Genomic DNA, 20,953 nt, shown 5'->3' on the forward strand with positions numbered 1-20,953 from the left:
ATGATTACACGTGTCTTTTTAACACAAAAGGCTCGAAAACCAACACCGTAATACGACGGCTTCGGTCTGCCCTGTAATCTATTTTCGACTTCGTACACTAGCTCTCTCTCTCTCTCTCTCCCTCTCTCGTCGGTCGGTCTACCTCCCGTTCTTCGCTTTCTTCTTCCCCCCACGGGAGGATTGATGTGCGTTTTAAAAAGAAGACGAGGGGGCTATATGTATACGCGACTTCGATGAGAGACGACAGCGCGAGGCCATTTTTAAAAAAATGCAGGCCCCGAATTATTATTTGTTTTTGCCCGTGTCGTCTACGCTACTTAGGGTGTCAGTGGAATCACCTGCGGTGCGCTGCATCAGCACACACGTAGCAGCTCGTCGTGCAAGCTCATCGCGCCGGACCGAACTACTGGTTGATTGCGAGCGCGCGCGCGCGCGTCTTCTTCCTTTTTTACTTTTATTTTATTTATCTTGAGCGCACTGTGGGCCTGGCGCAGAGAGTCGTTAAGGGACTGCTGATGCTTGGCCACTGCTGCTCTCAGCGCATTTGGTTTACAAATATTTTCGTAAAACTCGATCTCTCGTGCTCGTATGCTAAAGCGTATGTGTGTGTGTGTGTGTGTGTGTGTGTGTTTGTTGAACGTGTATATTATAAAAGCGTTTTAAGCAACATAAGATCATTATGAATAATGACGTGCATGCATTTATGTATAAAATCATCGTAAACTGTTTACCTTATACTTGGATAGTTTTTTTTTAGTTGTTGGTTATTTGCTTATGCATTCGCGATTTTTTATTTTACCTTCGATTTTTCACTTTTGTGCCACGAGGTGGAAAAAAATTTGCACATCGCCGACACTGACTGATCGATAATGCATATAAAGATGTTTTTAAATGAAGATAAAGTCTCAGCTGCCTCCGCGTGTTCACTCACTTGACTGTGAAAATTTCACGAGTAAATGAAAATTCTTATGAAATTTTACCTGAATACAAGATCGTTCGCTGTGTGGTATACTTCGATTCGCATAATTTTCTCATTCACTTATTTCGAGGCAGAATCTCGAGAAAATAATAATAATCCCGATCCTTTATTACACTTGGTTATTTTTTCTGAAAACTATTAGGTGGTAGGTAAGCATAATTTTTTTGTAGTTTCAACCTTTAAAAACAATAATCGTGAAGTAAAACTGCGTGTTTTTACTTCATTTCGAGTAATATGCATTTCCAAGGAATATATTCATAACACACAGACGGCTCATGCTGCCACTCGACTCAAGTAAATATCAGGTAACAGGTAAGAGAATGATCTTTGAGTACACACAAAGTACACTAAAACATTGGTATTGGCAAATATGCTTTTTTGATAATATGTACAATTGCATCATTGTAAATTTTTTAAATTCTCATAATTATTCGTATTTTATGTATTTTTTTTTTTTGAAATGAAATAACAGTTGTGTCGGTGGGACTAAACTTAAAAAAACAAAAACTTGTATGAGCAAAGAAGCTTTTCTTACCCTCTAGAGCAAAATTGTTTGCAATTACTTAAAGCTAGAAACGAAGAAACCTCAAGATTTGAATCGAAACAAAATTTACTTTAGTTTCATGATATTTCTAGTGAAATAGGATATGGAGCAGCTAGTAGCTTGTTATTTCATTCCCTTGAACAAATATTTGTTTTATTAAGTAATAATCAATCGCTAAAATCACTATCGAATTATCTTCCCAACTTTATGATTAATCTGTCGTAATTTTTTGCGAGAGCTGGAAGATTTTTCAGTAATAATTTTCGATCAAGCCATCGAGTTGACAAAATTCCACTTACGATGAATTTAGGAATTCGTCGAAATCTCATCGTTATATGATCGAGTCGGTCTGGTTCTAGAATCCTCATTATAGTGGCTGATTTAGCGAAGCAAAAAGGAACACTAAGGAGCATCGCCTTATATAGCTCTTATTCACGCTAAAGGAGTGAAAATCGCCGAGCTGAGACGTTTGAATTCACGAGAAAGGCGCGAAGGTAAGTAGCTACCTATATTCGCATGCACGCGGGACAAAATTATAGCCTAAAAATATAAGAGTCGACGTTTGCTCGTGCACACGGATAATTACGTGTTGGTTTTAGAAAAGGGCCCCCCTTAATTCAAGGCAAAAACGATGATCTCGAGGGAAGCGCGAGGGAGAGGAGAAAAGGAGAGAGAAGATAGTTGGGTATCCAACTTTTTGTGTATTCGATACACTCACACAGGTGTCTGGTTGGCGACGTTGCCCCGTACTCTATAGTGATATACAGAATCGAGCTACTGCGGCAACTTCCGTACGTGATAGGAATTTTGCATTATACATGGAAAGTCGTCTGTAATGACACGTTCATGAATTTTATATGCTCTTCGTGTAATTTTGGGTGCACGTGGAGTATAGAAATCGGTAAATGATTGAAGGGTAGTGGCGTCGCCAGGGTGACGATTTTGTCACTTGAAGCTAAAGTTGCGTAGTCTCATATAATTGAAAGAAGAAGTGCAAAAAAAATTTTAATATGATAAAGATTCATAATTGGCCATTTTTTACCTTTCATAACTTTCGATTACCAGCAATTTGATTGTGCGATAATTACAACGGGAAAAAGGTCAATTAAATGTCCATCGAATAATTATTACAGCCGTAAAAGAAATTGTAATTTCGAGAGTATACAGCAAACATCAAACGTATATCCTCGGTGCGAATAATGCGAGCGGAGAATCTGTACACGTACGTATGTAATGAAAACTTTTAAATAAAATAAACGACTACTTATTTGCACATACATTGGCACCTCCAATCAACCGACACGCAAAAAAGAAAGATCTTATCACATCGTGTGCAGCAGCAGCAGCTCGAGAACTCGATCAATTTGATTTGTAGCTCGCTAATAATCATGTATATTCACGCGCGCTATATACTCAATGCGAAATGAAATCCGTCGGTTTGCAAGTACGTATTAAAAGACAAACTATCGGCTTCTTTCACACATATACGCCTACCGTTTTTTCTGTCTATGTATAAATAAATAAAAAGACAGGTCTATATTTAAAAGATATACTCGAGACTCTCTGACACTGGAGCAGCAGCAGCACACCTGCAGATCTTATTTTTGTAATGTAGCATTGCGTTCACACCTCGTTATCAAGTGGGAAGCTGGTAGTTGGCAAGGCCAAGCCTATACATGCCCAGCAGAGATCTCGATCTTGAAAATCAACACCTAATCGATGAGACGCGCACGACGCGATCTTATACGTGTGTGTGCAATTCTTATACGAGCACGTGTGCGCCCGTGTTTTAATGGCACGTTGCTTATACCTATACACCTCCGTCGACAGATATAGCTTTCGAAAAAGCCGCCAGTAAGATTTGTTTAGTAAACCGATATATGTAGATTAGATAGCCCCGAGCAATAACCAGCAGCAGCGGGGGCAAGATCGTTGAGCAGCAGCAGCGTTGTCGTCGTCGCGCGCAGAGCAGTCGGTGCGCCATCTCGCATGCGCATATAACTTTTTTTTTTATATACATATTCCGACGAAGAGAGCGCAAAACTTTGCGTACAAGTGTGGTTAAAAGTGCTGGAAAGCCCGGAGGCTGTTCGGTATACGATTCGAAATATAGGTAGGATCGTGTGGCGAGGCACGTTATACGGGATGTTAAATCCTCCTCCTCCCCCCCTGAGCGCGTGTGCGGATCATCATCATCATCATCGATCGGTGATGGCTGTTAATCGTGTGCCAGGTGAGAATTCTTCGGGATTTATCGCGGCTTTTTTTCACACTTGATACTTTTTGCCCAGAGTGAGAGAGAGAGCGAGAGAGAGCAAAAGATCGCCTCTCGGATATCGAATGAGTTTTAAATTTTTATATTCGGCTGCTGAACGTGCCTTCTGTATCCTGTACATAAAAAAAGAAGGATTAAAAAACAGAGCTGAGCTTCGAAATTCATTTCGGATTCTGTGAGAAAAAAAGACAACTCGGCTTCGTATTGCCTGGTATATAATGCCATCAAAATGTATTTTACGCCCCTTCGCGAGATGCTTGAAAATTCAAATTAAAGGCTGCGCGCGGATATAATTGTCACAACTCAAGCGCTAAAATTCGTTAATGCTACTGCAGGGCAAAATTTTAATTTCCGTTCAAGCTAAATAATATTTTCGAAAAATTAATATTTTTATGTATGGTGTAAATTATATTTGTATGGGGACGCTTGAAAAAATATTCGAAACTCTCTTGTATTGCACAAAGTAGCCTGAAAAGAAATGCAAAGTCACGGGATGTTTGATAAAATAAAATGAAAATTGATTAGCTCGCAGAACCCTCGCAGAGACAAATTTAGTGTCGTAAGCACAACGACCTCAAATGCTTCGTCAGAATAAAAAACGAAAATTATGGATAGATATCGTGATTATGAGCAATTATATCGCTGTTTGATAGCATGCGCAAAAACTTACCGGATTAAACTAAATTTCTACGGAATTATTTTTTCGAATGATAATGGTATACTATGTGTTAATATGAAAATAAAAATGTATTGTGAGTTTTGAAAAAAAAACTTAAAAATGGTTTGACTTTGACATATATGTTGCCTTGACTGTTTGCGTTGAAATGAGTTTTTTTTTAAGTTTGAAACTTTTAAGTTTTATTCAAGTTTGAACCAGATATAGCTATAAATATCGTGCACTTCGGTAGCTTATTTTAATTTATTTGTAATTTCAATATTTACGCAAGCGTACGTAGCTATTCATTACTGCCAATTTGTATAACACTCCGAAAAATATTGAAAAGAATAAAGTAAGCATGATTACGCATTTCAAAGTAAGATATATCATTGTATTTTTCAAGTTACTATACGAAGTAAAAGAGTTAACATGCTTGCCAATAATCTATATTATTAATCTGATAAAAGAGGAAATTAATTTCAAGACCCCCGCATTCGAACTTTATTTTTGCAATAGTGATTCGCTTCAATACTCACTGTATGTTACAAACTTTATTTTCTCATTTCATCGACAAAGACTCGGTAAAAATGAACAAAAAGAGATCTGAAATCGCGTGCTGAACGTTTAAAAATTTTACGAAAGAGGTCTTGAACGCAGATTTAAATATGCTTACACGCGAGTTGCTGTAATGTTCCCGCGCAGCCCAGACCAGCTCTCATGAATATTCATATCACATACGCAGTATTTGCACGAGATGTACATTATTTCGTTACACCGCTGGACCAGCTATTATTAGGGGTATCAAGCATGCACTGCGCGTACAGACACACACGGACTTGGACATTGCGAGGGACGCTCTTATTGTTGTTATTGTTATTATTTGAAAAAATAAAATCATATCGAAATTAGAATCGGTGAAATGAAACGCGTGTTTGAGAGATATTATAACAGTGGCAGTACATACGTGTCTTATACGGTATACATTAAAAACGAAAAAAAAAGAAAACTTTTATGTGCGTTAAAAACATCACAATTGCTTTAACAGAGGTGATATAGAATGCTTTTACCATTCTCAAAACTGCAGCTGCAAAGATTTATATTATCCGCGTTTATAATATACCTCGCATTATTGTAAGCTGTAAAAGTAACGGCTAGTTTCAACCTTTTTATTTTTATACCTTATCCAATAATTTCGTGTTCAGTAAAAATAATTTTATTGTTACTTTTTTTTATCATAATTTACGGGTATATGCGATTGTCTGCTCGGTCAAGTATAACAGTGTGAAATAAACTTTCAAAAATGTAAAAGAAATACTTCTGGTTAAATGCAATTTTGTTGTAAATACATCCATATAAACATTGTTGACATAGCTACATCCTTACATAAATTTTCAACAGTAAAAAAAAATTTCAAGCTTTTATAACGATTACATTCTCCGGAATACTGCGCGCGTAGTTGTCGGAGACGTACTCAAGCTCGCATACCTCATACATTTGTATGCGCAGAAAATTGAGGAGTAGTATAGTAACTAGTAGTACGCCAGTAGTATAGGTAGGCAATCTATATAAATACATGGAGTGTACACGTAGTCGCATGTACACGGGCACACACAAACGCATTAAGTGAGGCATGTAGTTTAATACCTTCGCCTCTTCTCCACTCCTGTTTCCCGGTGGAGAGGAGACGTCGCACACGTGACACACGCGCGCGACTGCCACGCGCGTACACACACATACACCACACACTCAGCCGAGGATGTACAGCAGCGAGTATAGTGGCCGCATTTTGCACGCGTACACACATAAACGTATAGCGACGTCGTCGTCGTTGTGTCGGTCGTGCCTCGTGCAAAGAAAACCAGTTTCCATGCGCCCATTCTCTCGGTCGTGCGCACGGCAAATAACATACACCACTACTTCTCTCGACTCCCTACTCCGCGAACTGCGCGCACAAGTCCTATACGTGGTAGCAGCGACGCGGTTTATGCGCCTGCGAGCACACGCCGATTCGACAAAAAGAATACAGAAGGGAAATTAAAAAGCGAGCGCGAGATCCGAGAAGGAACAAAAAAAGACGAAAAATAAAAATTCCGCTTACCACTTGTTACGAGCATCGACTGATTTTTCTTTGATTCATCGAGGATTGATAGGTTCGTGCTGGTGCACTCGGCACACAGCATACAGCGCAACTTCTCTTTTAAATTGATGAAAGTTGAACGTTGCAGACGCCAATAATAAATATTACAAAGCTTTGCAATGTGCTTTGTGATTAAAGCAGCAAGTTTCGAATTTTCATTCCTCGACATTACTCTTAGCCGCAAACAAAATCATTGGATATTTAACACTGTAAACACAGTGAAGGAATGCCGGGCTCGCGCGCACCGCGTGTATAAAAGCATATAAGACGATGGCAGATTTCGCAAGTTTTGCGAACGACTCCGCGACGTTGCGGAGTCGTTAATACAGCTCTGCAAGCGCTTCGTTGAGAATCGATTTGTGCGGCACGAAATCAAAGTATGGAGTGGAGTACGGCGAGCGCGAGGGAAGCAGCGCGCGTGGCTGGCTGGCTGCGGCAGTGCGAGTAAATCAGCTGAATCGCGCCGCTCGCACAAGAGACTGTCATCGCGCGCGTACACACACACACACACACACTGACTCTCGTCGACTCTCATTCGTATATAGCACTTGTAAGGCACGTAAATTACACTCGACTGGGAATGCGCATATCGTTAAGCATAACTGATTGCTCGATTCGCGACGACGCTTATTATATGCTGTGCGGAGCCTCCTCTTTTCACTCGCGGTTTCCTTTAATCTTGGCAAAGATCGTCGTCGTTACTCTTCTGACATACTGCTCAGGGCTCTCTTTTATATATACATACATTTTTCTGCATGTGGCCAATTGCCAATGATTTTTTTTCCTTCATTTCATTTCTACGCTACCCTGCGCGCTCTCGCTTTCTTGCGCGCACGTGGTTGATCGTGTCGTTGTTTTGCCGCAAAAAAATTATAAGCCTTTTGGCTTGGCTTGATTCATTCGTAGCGAATCAAGTTTAAAGTTTAATTGACAGCTTGTCCGTATATTACGCATGTTATATGAGTCTTGAGTTCAAGAGTCGTTCCAAATGGGCATTGCGAAGCGCGTCAACAATAAATTATTCATGGTAAATAACTGTTGAGCTGCGTCAAGTACAGACGTATCGGTTAAATCGCGTTATTTACGTCGGTACTTATAATAAGTAGTATCAAAATGTAAGATGTACAAATTTTAATTTCAATTTATAATGATCTTACCTGCGTGTAAAATTATGCACCAAAGTAGCGGCAGCTGTTAAACTGAGATGTACGCAAGTCAAGAACTTTGTAAATGATTATGAAACTGCGAGCCGAGTAGAAGATCTTTTTTCAAGTTCATAAAAATTATATAATCGTTCATTCAACTATATGTATTTGAAGAATACTTGTTTTAGATATTTTACAACCGTCACCAGTCGAACAATGGATTTTATTGAAAGATACTCTAAAAAGAGATTGGCCAAATTATGCGTATGTAAGTATGAACATTGGAATTTCTTTTTTTTAATTATTATCCTAATTTTTCAATGTTTATATTTTTCATTCAAGTATTATTATTGGATCGATAATGCCATTAGATGGAAGGAAAAAACCCCAGAAATCAATATTGCAATATACTGCCCGGAGAAAAAGTATGATACCGGAGTGTTTGTTGGTATATCAGCTGTGAGTTAAAGAAAAAATAAAAACTTTTAATTCATTCTTTGATATTTAACTTAGATTTTCATTCATTTTAGTACGCAATATATTATGTGCTTGCATTCGCATTTCCTGAAAATAAAAAATTATTATTCGACTGCCTTATAAATACAGAATTCATCGACTGGAAGCGAGAAGTCTTTTTCCAGGCAGTTCAAGACAATTTTTTGAGCACCGTTGATGATGTATCCAATTATCTCAGAACAGCAATAAATTTGGAAATTTTTGCACACGGATACTGCAAATATTATTATAAATCAAAAGAAGATTGTCTTTCGGTGGATGTAAGGTAATTGATCAAATTGTCTATTACTAAATGTAGTAATTCTAATGGCGTCTTTTTATTACATCATACCTCTTGTACTTCTCCAGCATTCCTCCCGGGTTTGAACTGAGAATTTTAAAAGAAGAAAATGTACACTTGATTCATGAACTATGGCCTCGGGAAGAAGTAAAAAAGAATCCTGAAAAATCTGCAATGTTCATTTCCAAAATGATTCATCTTAATAAAGGAATTGGTTTATTCCGCAAAGAAGATAATCGATTAGTATCTTGGGCTCTGCAAACTGAGTATGGAGGTTTAGGCAATGTACAAACACTGAATGAATTTAGCAGACGAGGATTTGCTAAAATTGTTACTAATGCTCTAGCCAAGTTGATAGCACAGCAGGACATAGATATTGTATTGTTTACATCTAAAACCAACATTCGGTCTCAAAACTGTTTCACCTCTTTAGGTTGGAGCCACATTAATGATGTCAGATTTACTATTTTCAAACCTTTAGCCAATTAAATTGTGTTATTGATTTTTGTATCGTTTCACGGCAAAATTATGTTACTCGTGAAAGGGCTAACACAGTAATGGTGAGGTGTTAAATTGAAAATTATTTTAAATAGTAAATGTTTAATGCCATCAATCATGCATGTTGATTTAGCCTGTATAATAATATTTACTCTATATGGTGAGATAATAATGGAAATGGTAAAGCTACGTACATTATATGAAGTTGTATCATATTCTTATTATTATTATTTTATCGATAATGAAGCTTTGATTAAAAATCTTTATTATATCAAAGCTGTAGACATACATACAAAGCTTTATTGAAAAGTGTTATTGGACAAGTTTTATAATATTTTACGGAACAAAGATAATTTCGTAGTATTTTTGAATAATCGTTGACAAAATTTAAATAAAAAATAAAATAAAAAACTGCAAGTGAAATATTTTCTGCTTGAAATTTGCATTGACTTGTGAAAGTAACTTCGTAAACCCTACAATAAAAATAATATATTTTCTTGTAGCTATGACACTTGCTGATTATTATGGGTGTTGTAACAGACGTTACCATACTGTTTAACAAGTTATTCTCGTCAAGACCAATTACAAGAGTCAGGATTAATGTGCATACACGCGTGCAATGCGTGCAATGTAAGAGAGCTCAAATTAAAGATACTTATCAGGACATTTGCTTAGCACCTCTCTTTTTACATTTTAAGTATATTTTTTCCACAAACTTACTCCTGCTTTTTTATGATAAGTAATCGATTATCTGATACGAAAGGCGTGTGTAGTGCCCATTTTACGCCTTTTTTATATGCAATATAGGGCGTTTATTAATGTTGTAGTGTTAAACAGCAGCTTCTTGTCAGCGATCGTGTTTACGATATGTATTATTGGCTTCGGTGCGAGAAAAGAGAGTATAATGCAGTATGTGTCGGGGAAAAAGAGATCATATATATTGCGCGAGCGTTGAAAGAGGAGAGTCGTATACGATTTGAACCTCGTTCGTGCTGGCGATGCCGCACTTTCCATCATCGAGACCGCTTCGGTGTGATCAAAATTTTGTTTATTCATACCTGCTTGATCTCGTTGTAATGTGAGACTGGCGATTGCAGTTGAGTGATAGATGGCTCCAGGTAAAATTTTTCATTACCAAAGTATTAAATTTTGAGCTGCAACGGACACTGCTAATTATAAGCTCATTTGTTATAACGTGTTTAAACAAGAAGAAATGTGTGCTCTGAACTTCATACCGTGAAGAAATTTTAGATTTTGCTTTAAGATTTGATTATCTACATGCATTCGTTTTTTCCGTTCTATTTTTTTCTAAAAAATTCAGCTGCGCAAAAGCTGCAATATATTTTTTTTTATTATTTAAATAGTGATACATTAGACTTTTCATAGGTCAGTGATTTTTAAGTACGTGTTGTTTGAGGATTCTCAGATCTTTCAGTTTTTTGTTGCACAGTAGCTTTTCTGTAAAACAAATAAACTCTGAGAATAACAATTTGATTATAATCAAAAATTCAGACCAATTTTCAACCACTTTAAATACAATGATACTACTTTAAGCCACTAGATGGCGAGTGCCGTTATTTATGTAAACCTGCAAGAGTCAAAATAAAAATAAGCATATAAATCAAATCAAAGCAAAGTGTTCAAAACAGTGTTTAGGGTTTATTGTGTAGTGGTTAAGTTTCTATATTTCAAATAAAAAAATTAGAAACTCTTTCATTGGCCAGAAGTTAGTTATGAAATGTTTTAGCATTTCTACTAAGAATAATACTTGGTATCATAATACTTCGTCACATACAGCAAGTATATAAGCGAATGTATATACACATGATATTATACGACGCAGCAGCGTACGTTATGTACATATGGCAACGTTTTTGGGAAGAAATCCTCTTTGCAAGTCTTTGCAGCACCGGTTTAACGTTTCAGAGCTGTGTATCGAGCTAAAAGACCGAATCTCAATATAGCTACACGTACGTGCGTATAAGATTATTACTATCTTCGTATATATATGCGGGCACGCAAAAAGTCTCGACTCCTCAACACACAGATTACGCTTATATTTTTCTTTAGCAGCTGAACAACAAATCCCTAAATCTTGTTCATAAGTAAATTCTACCGTATATTATGCGTCTTCGCTGCTCCTGCTGCTGTTGCAGCGCCCGAAATCCTGTAAATTTATAATGCAAAAAAACCTTTTGTACGATGTAATTTAGTACGTGAAAGGATTATCGATTCTTATTTGTCGTCGGAATAACATTGTAGGCGTCAATCCGCTAGATATATATGTTACTACAAGAATACAAAAATACCTGATGAAAAAAGAACAAATTTCCTGAATCACGCATGCCCAGGCATATAACAATAAGAATGATTTATTCAAGAAATTCGAGCAAAAAGTTTCCTGACGCAAAAAGCACTGGATTGATGTCTTTGATATATAAAGTAGCATTATGAAGAAAGGTCAAATTTCGGTTGACCTTTATTGTGTCGACTAAGCATGGATTTGTGGAAAGCGTTTGATTTTTGACCGGAACTATAACTCAAGCCTGTGGCATGCATTTATTAAAAATTTTTTTCCTCTCTTGTCGTCCATTCGACTAATTCACTTTGAGCTCGGTTTTATTTTGAATGCATATTTTCGCTCGCTATATAACTTGGAATTTATTTGAATTGTAAATATTTTAGAAAGTAGAATCTAATTTATTTAAGTTTATTAATTGAATTTGATAACTTTTATTCAAAATTGCTTAAAATTGATTTTCCATAAAGTTGGCTCAGTTTTCTGTATGCTCACTTGCATCTTTCACGAGTCATACACGATTAGATCCATGTTATTTAGTGCGTGTGTGCAAAGTTTCAAATTATTATACGCACATAATACGCCGCAGGACGTCTCTCTCTCTCTCTCTCGAGCTTGTTCAGTCGAGCGTCTCCTAATAGGATTAGCCCTCACTGACGCGAGATTGTAAACACGCGCGAACGTCAAGGAAATAGAGTGGCTTTGTGCACAAAACGCAAGCCTGAACATTATTATACCATGAGCGTGGCTTAAAAATTAGGAATGTGTACTTTTTCTTTGTAGAATTGTATCATCAAAATCTTCTTTTGATGCATACACTAGAGTGTGTTATAATACTTTCCCAAGACTTTTTCAGCTTGGTATTGACTGCACCTGCCTCTAATTGTCAATCTACTCATTGCAAAAACTTGAAATATATGTAATTAACAAGTTTGCCTATTTTATTATGAGCAATGGTTATATTTTTATGTTGGAAGTTTTTTGTTTCAATAAACTAAAAACAAAGTAAAAACGCTTTCATGGTAAAAATATTCAACATTCATAATGACCTAATCTCCGAAAACTGACCATTTAATACCAGACGGCAGACCATTTTAAAATACATGACCATTAATACACTGTTTTAATACATTTCTTTTTATTTCTTTCATGTAGAGCAAGCTAGCTCTTTTTGTGAATTGTATTAAAACACATATTTACAAACTATGAAAATTTATATCATTGATTTAGTGATGCGAGAATAAATTGCAACAGCATATTGGAGAATTTTTCGTTGTGTCGAGACGATTTATCTCGAGGAGGCGCTGATTTTTCTTTGCGTGCGAGTTCATTTTTTCCATGTTTCTTCCATCGTCATTTGTGTAAAGTAAGGATAAAGCGCCGAGAGGAATGTCTTATCTTATTGGCTTATAATGTGGCACTTTACAGCCTGGCTCTTTCTCTGCGCGCTTTTATGCATTATCACAAATCGCAGTTATAAGCGCTCGAAACCGAAGTGATAGACGACTTAAACTCGCATATACACGCGCTCGTAGCGCGTATTCAAATGGCTGGCTTGGCTTTAAATTATGACGATAAAGTAGCCGTGACGTGAATTTTCGACTATTCGTGGAATTACATGCGTGTGATTTCATATTATTATTTATACATAAATTATTGCCGCTGTTTTGCCCGTGAATAGTGATAATGCGCTACGCTTTTATGCACATTTAATTATGTAGTTTATGCAGATGAAATTTCAATTTCGACCGAGCGTATTTTTCGACGCACACAAAGTTCAGTAATAATTCCAAGAATCGTGTTAAACAACCGTAATTCTTTGATGCATCTTGACAACGTGCAAACAGTAACATATAGAGCTTTACATCATAATAAGCTTTTTGAGGATTTAAGGATTTTATTAAAAAATCAGGTTCAAATTACATTTGTCTTAATCCGTACAAAGAAATCTTCGAATGACTGCATCCATAGTCAAGACTTTTACAACAATGAATGGGGGAGCGAAAAAGCAGTGCGCAACTTTCGAGGTGTTTCTACATATTTCATTGAAAAATTCCACCGAAGGAGCATCGCTATACTGCCATCGCCGCCACCGCCGCTTACCGCATCGCGCGCAAAAGTGATTGATACAGCATATGTGCGCCTTTCATATAACATATAACTTATACAGTGTTGCATGGTAAAACACGCCAACCGCGCGCTAAGCCACCCACGCAATGTACACAACAAAGTATCATCGCATGTCGCGCGCCCGGCATGAGGTCTATATATAACAACAAAAAAAGGTGTTCATCACAACAGTATGGGCGCAAAACAGAGAAATAAAGCCAGTCTTCGTGAAGAGAACGCAGCATAGAGGCGACGCATTTATTTGGCGGTGCGGCGATATTATGGGTACATTTACGCTTCACTTAGTTCGATGCGAATACAGATATATGTAATGCTTACGAAAACATCTGTATAGTACGCGTAAGAGCTACATAGCGGTGTTACCCAACTAGATTCCATGCGCGCGGGCAGCGCCAAGATCTATACGTTTTGTTGCATAGGATATACTACTGTTTTTTTGAAAGCTATTGTGCTCTCGTTGCCACTTCAAAAGTAACATTTTTTTTTTCTTGAGATATATGCTAGCGTGAACTTTCAACAGTTGCTTGGGCTGAAAGTGCGAGGATCGATTTTCTTGCTTTATTTTGAGACAAGATTTTCCAGTACGTAATTTATTTTTAACAGATTATATTTGATTAAAAATATGTTTTGCGATAGAAAATTTCACTAAACACCGGCACAATCATAAAAAGAACCGTTGCAAGTACGAACGAAACGTACGCGCGCGGGTTACTGCACAATATGCTCGTCGTCGGGTAGCTCGACGGTCGCTCGAAGCCCCGTTGTCTCAATGATTAATGCCGTGTATTTTCTCTACACTCATAAGCCAAAGGAGGAGTCGGAGGAGTGCCATTTTTACGATTGTGCCTCTCGGCCCTCTGCGCACTGCCAATACCTACACAATATACCCACGCACCATCTATAACTCTCAAAATTCGATTATGGGGACCTCTAAGGGAGGATGTATCCCTTCGGGGCTTCAGATGCTCTCTGTGGCCAATGCCAGTAATGAGTAGCTCAATCCTTTCTTCCTCGCTGCTGCGCGCCGTAACCTGCTCGTGATTTGCGGGCGATGATCTGCCTCGTTGCTGCTGCTATATGTGTGCCATTTCGTTTGCGACGATGCATTTGTGTGATGGCGCAACGCGTCAGTTTGCAGTCTAGTTGTTATTCATAAGTTGCACCTCGTAAATAATCTGCAAAATAAAAATCATTCTCGTAGCTCATTCGCACATTAAGGTTTTCGATCACCGAGCAGCTTGCAGTCCACTGCTTTGCGATATATCTTTTTTCAATAACACCATATTCGTTAAAGTAAAAAATAGTTCGGTTATTCTTTTCGGGTGACCACATTGTCCATTTTTAAAAAATTCGATCATTCCGGCACGCTGATGAAAAAAATGCGGGCACGCTAATCTTAAATCTGCGTGTTGCAGGAGATGAATAAATATTTTACTCGCTGACACGCGCACGCACACCCACAACAGCATCCGCGTGGCTCGCGAGCCGCCTGGATGCGAATGAGATAATCGAAAATAATCACCCGTTGAATAAATACGATAACTCGAGTGCGATAATGCGTCGAGATTTATGACGGGACAGCTCTTTATTAATGAGGACACGTGCGTGCGGGGGCGCGCGCTCACTCGCGCATATAAGCATGTTCATGCCGTGCTTTTATTATTTTATATCTGCCCGTGAGTGCGTGTATGCTCGTCGTCGTCGTCGTCACGCGTGTGTGTGTTCACGAGAGAGCGCCTGCAGTTTTTCAGCATGCAGCAGCAGCGACTCTCAAATTGATTCTTGATTTTTGATCGGTATATAATATAGCTCGCGGTTGATAGATGCACTGATTTTATGATTTGTATTTATATACATCTCGAGAGCCACACAGCTGCCTTATTAGATCTCGATTAGATTAAAATTATAAATCATTGCCATCGATGCCACGGCGGATAATAATCCATTTATGGAGTAGCTCGGTTGCAGATTGTAAACATATGTACGGGGCTGCAGCAGCAGCATACACCCAGGCGTTATTTGCTCGAAGCTAAATTGATATTTCTCGGACAAACTTGAGCAAACATATCAATGGAGAAAGCGCTATAAAAGCTTCACGGCCTAAAACTTTGCAGCGTGGCGTAGCGTACGCTTAGAGAAAGCCTCGGAGCGATGGAACGGATACACCAGGCAGAGACGTACTGTTTTCATATTCGTCAGTCGGTGCGTGTGTTTAAGGGAGGATGCAGCGCAGCGCAACGCTATACGCTCGACTCGTGTGTACACATTGCACGCGCGCAGCGAAGAGCTCCCGCATCAGGTGGGCGGACAGAACGTCAAGGTGCTTTACTCCGACGCCCCGCAAAATTCAATCTAAAGTTTAAAGGCGAAAACCGTTTCTTACTCCTTTTTCTTTTCTCTTCTTCTTTTTTTCATCTCCAAGAAAACGAGCCAACAAGTTTGCTTACTCATGCACGACAGGCCGCAAATCATCACCTCGAAACATTTATTGCGTTAGATTAGCCAAAGATTATCTATATATGTATATAGTACGTGGTGTACCGGAGAGGGAACCAACGAGAGTTACTTGCGCAGGGCTCGAGAGATGCTGCGCAGACTTATAATTCGGAGAAAGGCTGAAAAGTTTTTAAAGTAAAACTAAAAAGTACAGATGAAGCGCTGATTACAGACAATGTACGGGGCAGAGAGAGAGAAAATCGAAAATCCTTCAGAGAAACGAGAAGTGTACTACTGCTTATATGCATCAATTTTGCAAACTGATAAGTAAAAACTTCGAGCTCTTTAAAAACAATCATGGGAAGCGCTGTTAAAGGGCGAATGAGTTATTATTTCCTCGTATTTGATCAATGTTGAGAGGAACTTTGAGGATATTGCAAATGTATAGTACATTTTTTTGAGAATGAAATATATAGTTCTCGAAAGCTTAAGTCTAGGCTATAATTTAGACAGTTGTTTTGCATTTTCAAACTCCGTTAGTAGGGTTAATATAGCGTGAAAGTCGAAGAAGAAACCCAGGCAAGCATGAAAAAGTACGCGAGGAGCTCGCGCATGAGGCGATTTCCATCTGCGTTCGCAACGCAAGAACAACGAGTCCTTATTTCACTCTAATAAGCCCCAGAGAGATGACGTCTTTCGCAAAGGCAGAGGAGGGAGAGAGAGATGGTACTTGGCTGCTTGCCCAGCCGTTGAAAAGTCAATTTTCTATTTTTGCAAACTCAAAACGTTGAATATAAATTTGCCTCTTCGTTTTTCATCAGATAAAAATATTTCTCCGCGTTAAAATGTTGCTCGAAACTTCACTTTTGAGTCAAGAGAAGTGCACCTACTTTTTGACGGTTTTATACGATTCAGTGAGAGCCGACGAAGTGAATTTAAAACATCCCGATTGAAGTATTTCTTCAAAGAAAATTATCAAATAAAATTTAAAAAAATTATTTGACTAAAACTTGATTTGACCTATAATCACCATAATTTTTATTCCCAAGTAAAATGAAAAATGTCCCTGTATATTTAATTTTTTTTATACTCGACCCCGTACGCAAACGATCGAATTGTGGTGACACATAACAATAACATAACCAAAATTCTAAGTCGATTGAAAATTTCGGTTCATGTAAAATTATCAAGTTAAATTGAAAATAAAGTCGCGTCCTTGAAACAATATGCCGAAAGAAGTGCCAGTAGACTTGAGAAATAATTCTTCAGCAGAAACAGTTTTTAGACGAAAAAATTCTGATTTAATAGCAAAATTAGCTAAAGAAACCCTCTTTAATGAAAGAGAAGTAACGCGTAAGTATTAAAAAATTTTCCTCATTTTACGAAAACTAAATATTTTACTTGTTATAGAGCTGGCTGTTTTACACAAAAATATTTCAAGCACCCGAGGTCCATTAACACGACAAGTGTTCCGAGATGTTTTTCATGGAGGACTCGATTTTACCGAAAATTTACGTCATCTTTTGATAGATCGGATCTACGGACATTTCAATAAAACAAACAAACTAAAGGTGAATCATAACAAATAACAATATTTTGTGAAAATTTCATCAACTTACATACCGGACTTGGTACTCTTCAGCTTCCAATTGAACATTGGGTTTCGGGTCTTTCAACAATTTTTCGTGCTCCACTGCCAGATAAAACTAAATTTGCTTACAAAGTATATTTTTCAAATTAAATCATTATTTAGCAATACAATCATTAATGTAAACAATGATGTTTTAAACAGATTTATGATTTGATGAGATCGAATAAAATCACTAAAGAGCAAATGTTTCCAATGCTTCGAGGATGCATGATAAAGTTACCCCCTGAAGACGATGCCGACGAAACTGTCAGGGTAAATCATTAATTCATTTTTATTAACAAACTACGCGAACAGCGAACAATGTTCAACTCTTTGCAGGATATGATAGACTTATTACTGAAAGCTCTTGATGTTGACCGTGACGGCGAAATATCGTACGAAGACTTTTCGAGCGTCGTTTTAGATAATTACGATCTTTATCTCGAGAGTATGGGACCAGTTTTTCCATCTCGTGAAGCTGCTCACGCCTTTATGACAACTTTTACCGATGAATTGAACAAATTCTAACCTCACGGACATCGTTATGTCACGATTTACTGGTGAGAGCGATGGGTATAAAAATGGGTGTACAAAATATAATTTAGAATGCCCGAATGAATAATTGTTTATTTAAAATTTTATCTTCTTGCATTTAAATTTATAATAACGTGACAGCCTTTGAGCGGGCTGATTCAAATAGTTTGTATATATTGTGGATCATGGTTATTCTCTTCTTGTGTGTGTTGAAAAAAATTATGCGAAGCTGTTTTATTCGAGTTATGATTAGTCATAGAATTGTGGAGTACTCGCAAGCATAATATATGATAAAGCAAGCTAATGAGGCTGGAGTTTATAGATCAACGCAAATTACGAAGCGCGCTAAATCAATGTACATTCACAATTCTTATGTATATAACACAAAAAGCACACATTTTTATTTTATATTTAGATCAATACAAAATAAGCAGTATGGTTTTTTTACAAAATGTTTTCATTTTTTCGAATTTGGACGTTGTTTCTACGTATTGTCACGTGGACGTGTCGAACACCTCACCCGCTATTTTAGCGAACACCCTTGTACAAAAAATTAAGATAATATAATATAAGAATTCAAAATATTGCAGCAAATTAATTTAGATCAGTTTTTTTTACCACTACGTTAGATCATAAATCGCGATTTTTGGCACATTAGGACATACATTTTATAAATTTTGATTAAGTAATGATGCGTTAGCGATGCGCCGTATAAATGTGAGCTTTGAGACTTTTTTTATGTCTGAAAGTCTTTCCGCAAGTTTCACATTCATGAGTGACACCATTATGAGACGATTCGACATGTTTCTTGAGATCAGATCGATGTTGATATTTTTTTTCACATATATCACATTCATAAGTGACACCATTATGAATCGCATCGATATGAATTTTTAGCCTATCGTTTCGTAAAAATTTCTTTCCACATGTTCCGCATTTATATTTAACACCGATATGTGCCACATCTATGTGGTTTTTGAGATGCTTCTTCTGTGTGAATGTCTTCTCACATGTACTGCATGCGTGGGTGATACCATTATGCATCGCGTTGATGTGGGTTTTGAGATTAGTCTTTTGTGTGAATTTCATTCCGCATTTATCACATGAATGTTTCTTACCATTATGCAACGAATCCACGTGGATCTTAAGACTACTTTTTGTTGTAAATTTATTTCTGCACATATCGCATGCGTAAGTGATACCATTATGAAACGATTCGATATGCCTTTGGAGAACAAATTTTCGTGAAAAAGACTTTTCACATCTATCACATGTATGTTTGATACCATTATGCATAGAATCGATGTGGGTCCTGAGATAACTTTTACTTTTAAATTTCTTTTTACATATATTGCATGCGTGGGGGGTTCCACTATGCACTGTATCGATATGAGTTTTAAGACTATTGATAGAGTTAGACTTTTTTGTATCCCTTCTCTTTTTATTTTTTTCGCCAAGTTCATGATCGTCATTCAAATGGATTTCTTTTTTCATTTCACCTTCAGTTTTCATTTTAATTATGTGTTGAGATTTAAAATCGTCACTGTACTTCATATGCTGCAAATGATTTTGAGAGAAATCATTAGTTTTCTTAACAATTGATAAATTCCAGATGGGCTTCACGTCTTGAAATTCTAATTCAATTTTTATTTCGTCAAGTTCATTTTCATGATTTTTCTTGCATTCTTGAAGCGTCTGTTATAAAATATTAAGGTATGTAAAATATTTTGCAAAAAATATTTTCTATGTGAATTGAATATAATAATCAATTCTTACTGAATATTCTCTGGAGAATCGAAGATTTTTAACATCAGGCACCTCGTAAATTGTATGGTAATCATTTTTAAAGGGTTCGTCATAAGGCTCTTTCTTCACTCTATAATATTTCCGAATAAGTTTAATTATTGTGCTATGATAATTTCCTACTTTTATTCTCGTAAAACCAAATTTACCTGACAGCACAGTTAAATATATCGCTAGATTCCATGTTTTCCTTTTGAAATTTTGTGAACGACTGATCTTTCTGGGATAATATTAAACATCAAACTAGCTTGAATTTAATAATAATATTTACAAATCGCTCAGGCAGATCTATGTAAACAGAGCAACATGAAGTCATTATATATTATTAAAAGAATTTATTGATATTTTATTTCCCATACGTGTTGCGGAATCATATAAGCTTTTTTTGAAGGCTTTTGCTATCTCACATGATTTAATCGGTTGTCGAACTTGCATATGACGTCAGAGATGTATTTTGGTTATCATTCATTCTGTAGGGTCTCAATTCACTAGATATTTTGAGTATAAAGGGTCCCGATCGCATAGGCGTTTTTGCGTCTATATCGCGATATAATCGGGACGTGACACCGGTAAGCTCGCATTCGAAACTTTCTGTGTTTTACACATTCAATCGAGCGCGAATAATCTCATTTTTCAACTTACAACTCCGAGCAAGAAGTTACTATATTGGACGTTTGAACGCGAGCCCTCCCCCGTTCCACCACGTACAAATCTAAGATCTGCAGAGGTCAAACAATGGCAAATCAAGCATAGCAAATATCTTATTCTTGTGATTGCGATCTTCCCTGCACACGTAGCTAGCTGTATATACGCTCAGTCAGTCGAGCGCGAAAGCCCTTCGTCGTAGTTGCTCTCTTGCGCTTTCTATTCTCTATGTGAGTGTGTTTGTATAAAATAAGACGAGCCTTTCCAACACGTTGAATTCCTTATCAGCTTTCTTAGCATACAATTGAAACGAGGAGGACTAAGCTTCTTTCGCGAACATTCGACTTGAGAGGATGTGTGTGTGTGTGTATGTGTGAGGGTAAGAAAAAGACGCAAAGAGAGAGGGAGAGATGCAAAGAGACACTGCGCGAGAGAGGCAAAAGA

At 37.4% G+C, this 20,953-nt stretch overlaps 3 protein-coding genes across 3 annotated transcripts; 2 read left to right on the forward strand and 1 right to left on the reverse strand.

The window, feature by feature from the left end:
• Positions 1-7,910: 7,910 nt before the first annotated feature.
• LOC106653394 lies at positions 7,911-9,068 on the forward strand (the record flags this gene model as incomplete). Its single annotated transcript, XM_014372808.1, has 4 exons — positions 7,911-8,006; positions 8,081-8,197; positions 8,269-8,519; positions 8,603-9,068. Coding segments are annotated over 4 exons (885 nt in total), but the record flags the coding sequence as incomplete, so codon positions are not given.
• Positions 9,069-17,123: 8,055 nt separating this feature from the next.
• Positions 17,124-18,055, forward strand: LOC106653404 (EF-hand calcium-binding domain-containing protein 1-like). Its single transcript, XM_014372820.1, has 5 exons — positions 17,124-17,250; positions 17,308-17,468; positions 17,540-17,620; positions 17,690-17,800; positions 17,867-18,055. The coding sequence occupies exons 1-5, from the start codon at positions 17,124-17,126 to the stop codon at positions 18,053-18,055; spliced, it is 669 nt and encodes a 222-aa protein (XP_014228306.1).
• A 189-nt stretch (positions 18,056-18,244) lies between these two features.
• On the reverse strand, positions 18,245-20,062 carry LOC106655628 (zinc finger protein 184-like). The gene is made up of 3 exons (XM_014376128.2): positions 20,014-20,062; positions 19,838-19,937; positions 18,245-19,756 (listed from the first exon to the last, which is right to left on the reverse strand). Exons 1-3 carry the CDS (start codon positions 20,046-20,048, stop codon positions 18,758-18,760), a joined length of 1,134 nt encoding a protein of 377 aa, XP_014231614.1. The 5' UTR covers positions 20,049-20,062; the 3' UTR covers positions 18,245-18,757.
• Positions 20,063-20,953: the final 891 nt, after the last annotated feature.

The sequence above is a fragment of the Trichogramma pretiosum genome, unplaced genomic scaffold (assembly GCF_000599845.2).
Source record: "Trichogramma pretiosum strain Unisexual culture from Peru unplaced genomic scaffold, Tpre_2.0 scaffold1, whole genome shotgun sequence".
In the NCBI taxonomy this organism is placed as follows: Eukaryota; Metazoa; Arthropoda; class Insecta; order Hymenoptera; family Trichogrammatidae; genus Trichogramma; species Trichogramma pretiosum.

What these genes read in the sequence shown, in the direction of transcription:
- LOC106653404 (XM_014372820.1), top strand. Translation starts at nt 17,124, where the DNA reads ATGCCGAAAGAAGTGCCAGTAGACTTGAGAAATAATTCTTCAGCAGAA. An exon ending in ATAAAACAAACAAACTAAAG is followed by an intron (nt 17,469 to 17,539) that starts GTGAATCATAAC and finishes GGTACTCTTCAG; the next exon opens with CTTCCAATTGAACATTGGGT. An exon ending in ATGCCGACGAAACTGTCAGG is followed by an intron (nt 17,801 to 17,866) that starts GTAAATCATTAA and finishes AACTCTTTGCAG; the next exon opens with GATATGATAGACTTATTACT.
- LOC106655628 (XM_014376128.2), bottom strand. Translation starts at nt 20,048, where the DNA reads ATGGAATCTAGCGATATATTTAACTGTGCTGTCAG. An exon ending in ATATTTAACTGTGCTGTCAG is followed by an intron (nt 19,938 to 20,013) that starts GTAAATTTGGTT and finishes GAAATATTATAG; the next exon opens with AGTGAAGAAAGAGCCTTATG. An exon ending in GATTCTCCAGAGAATATTCA is followed by an intron (nt 19,757 to 19,837) that starts GTAAGAATTGAT and finishes ATTTTATAACAG; the next exon opens with ACGCTTCAAGAATGCAAGAA.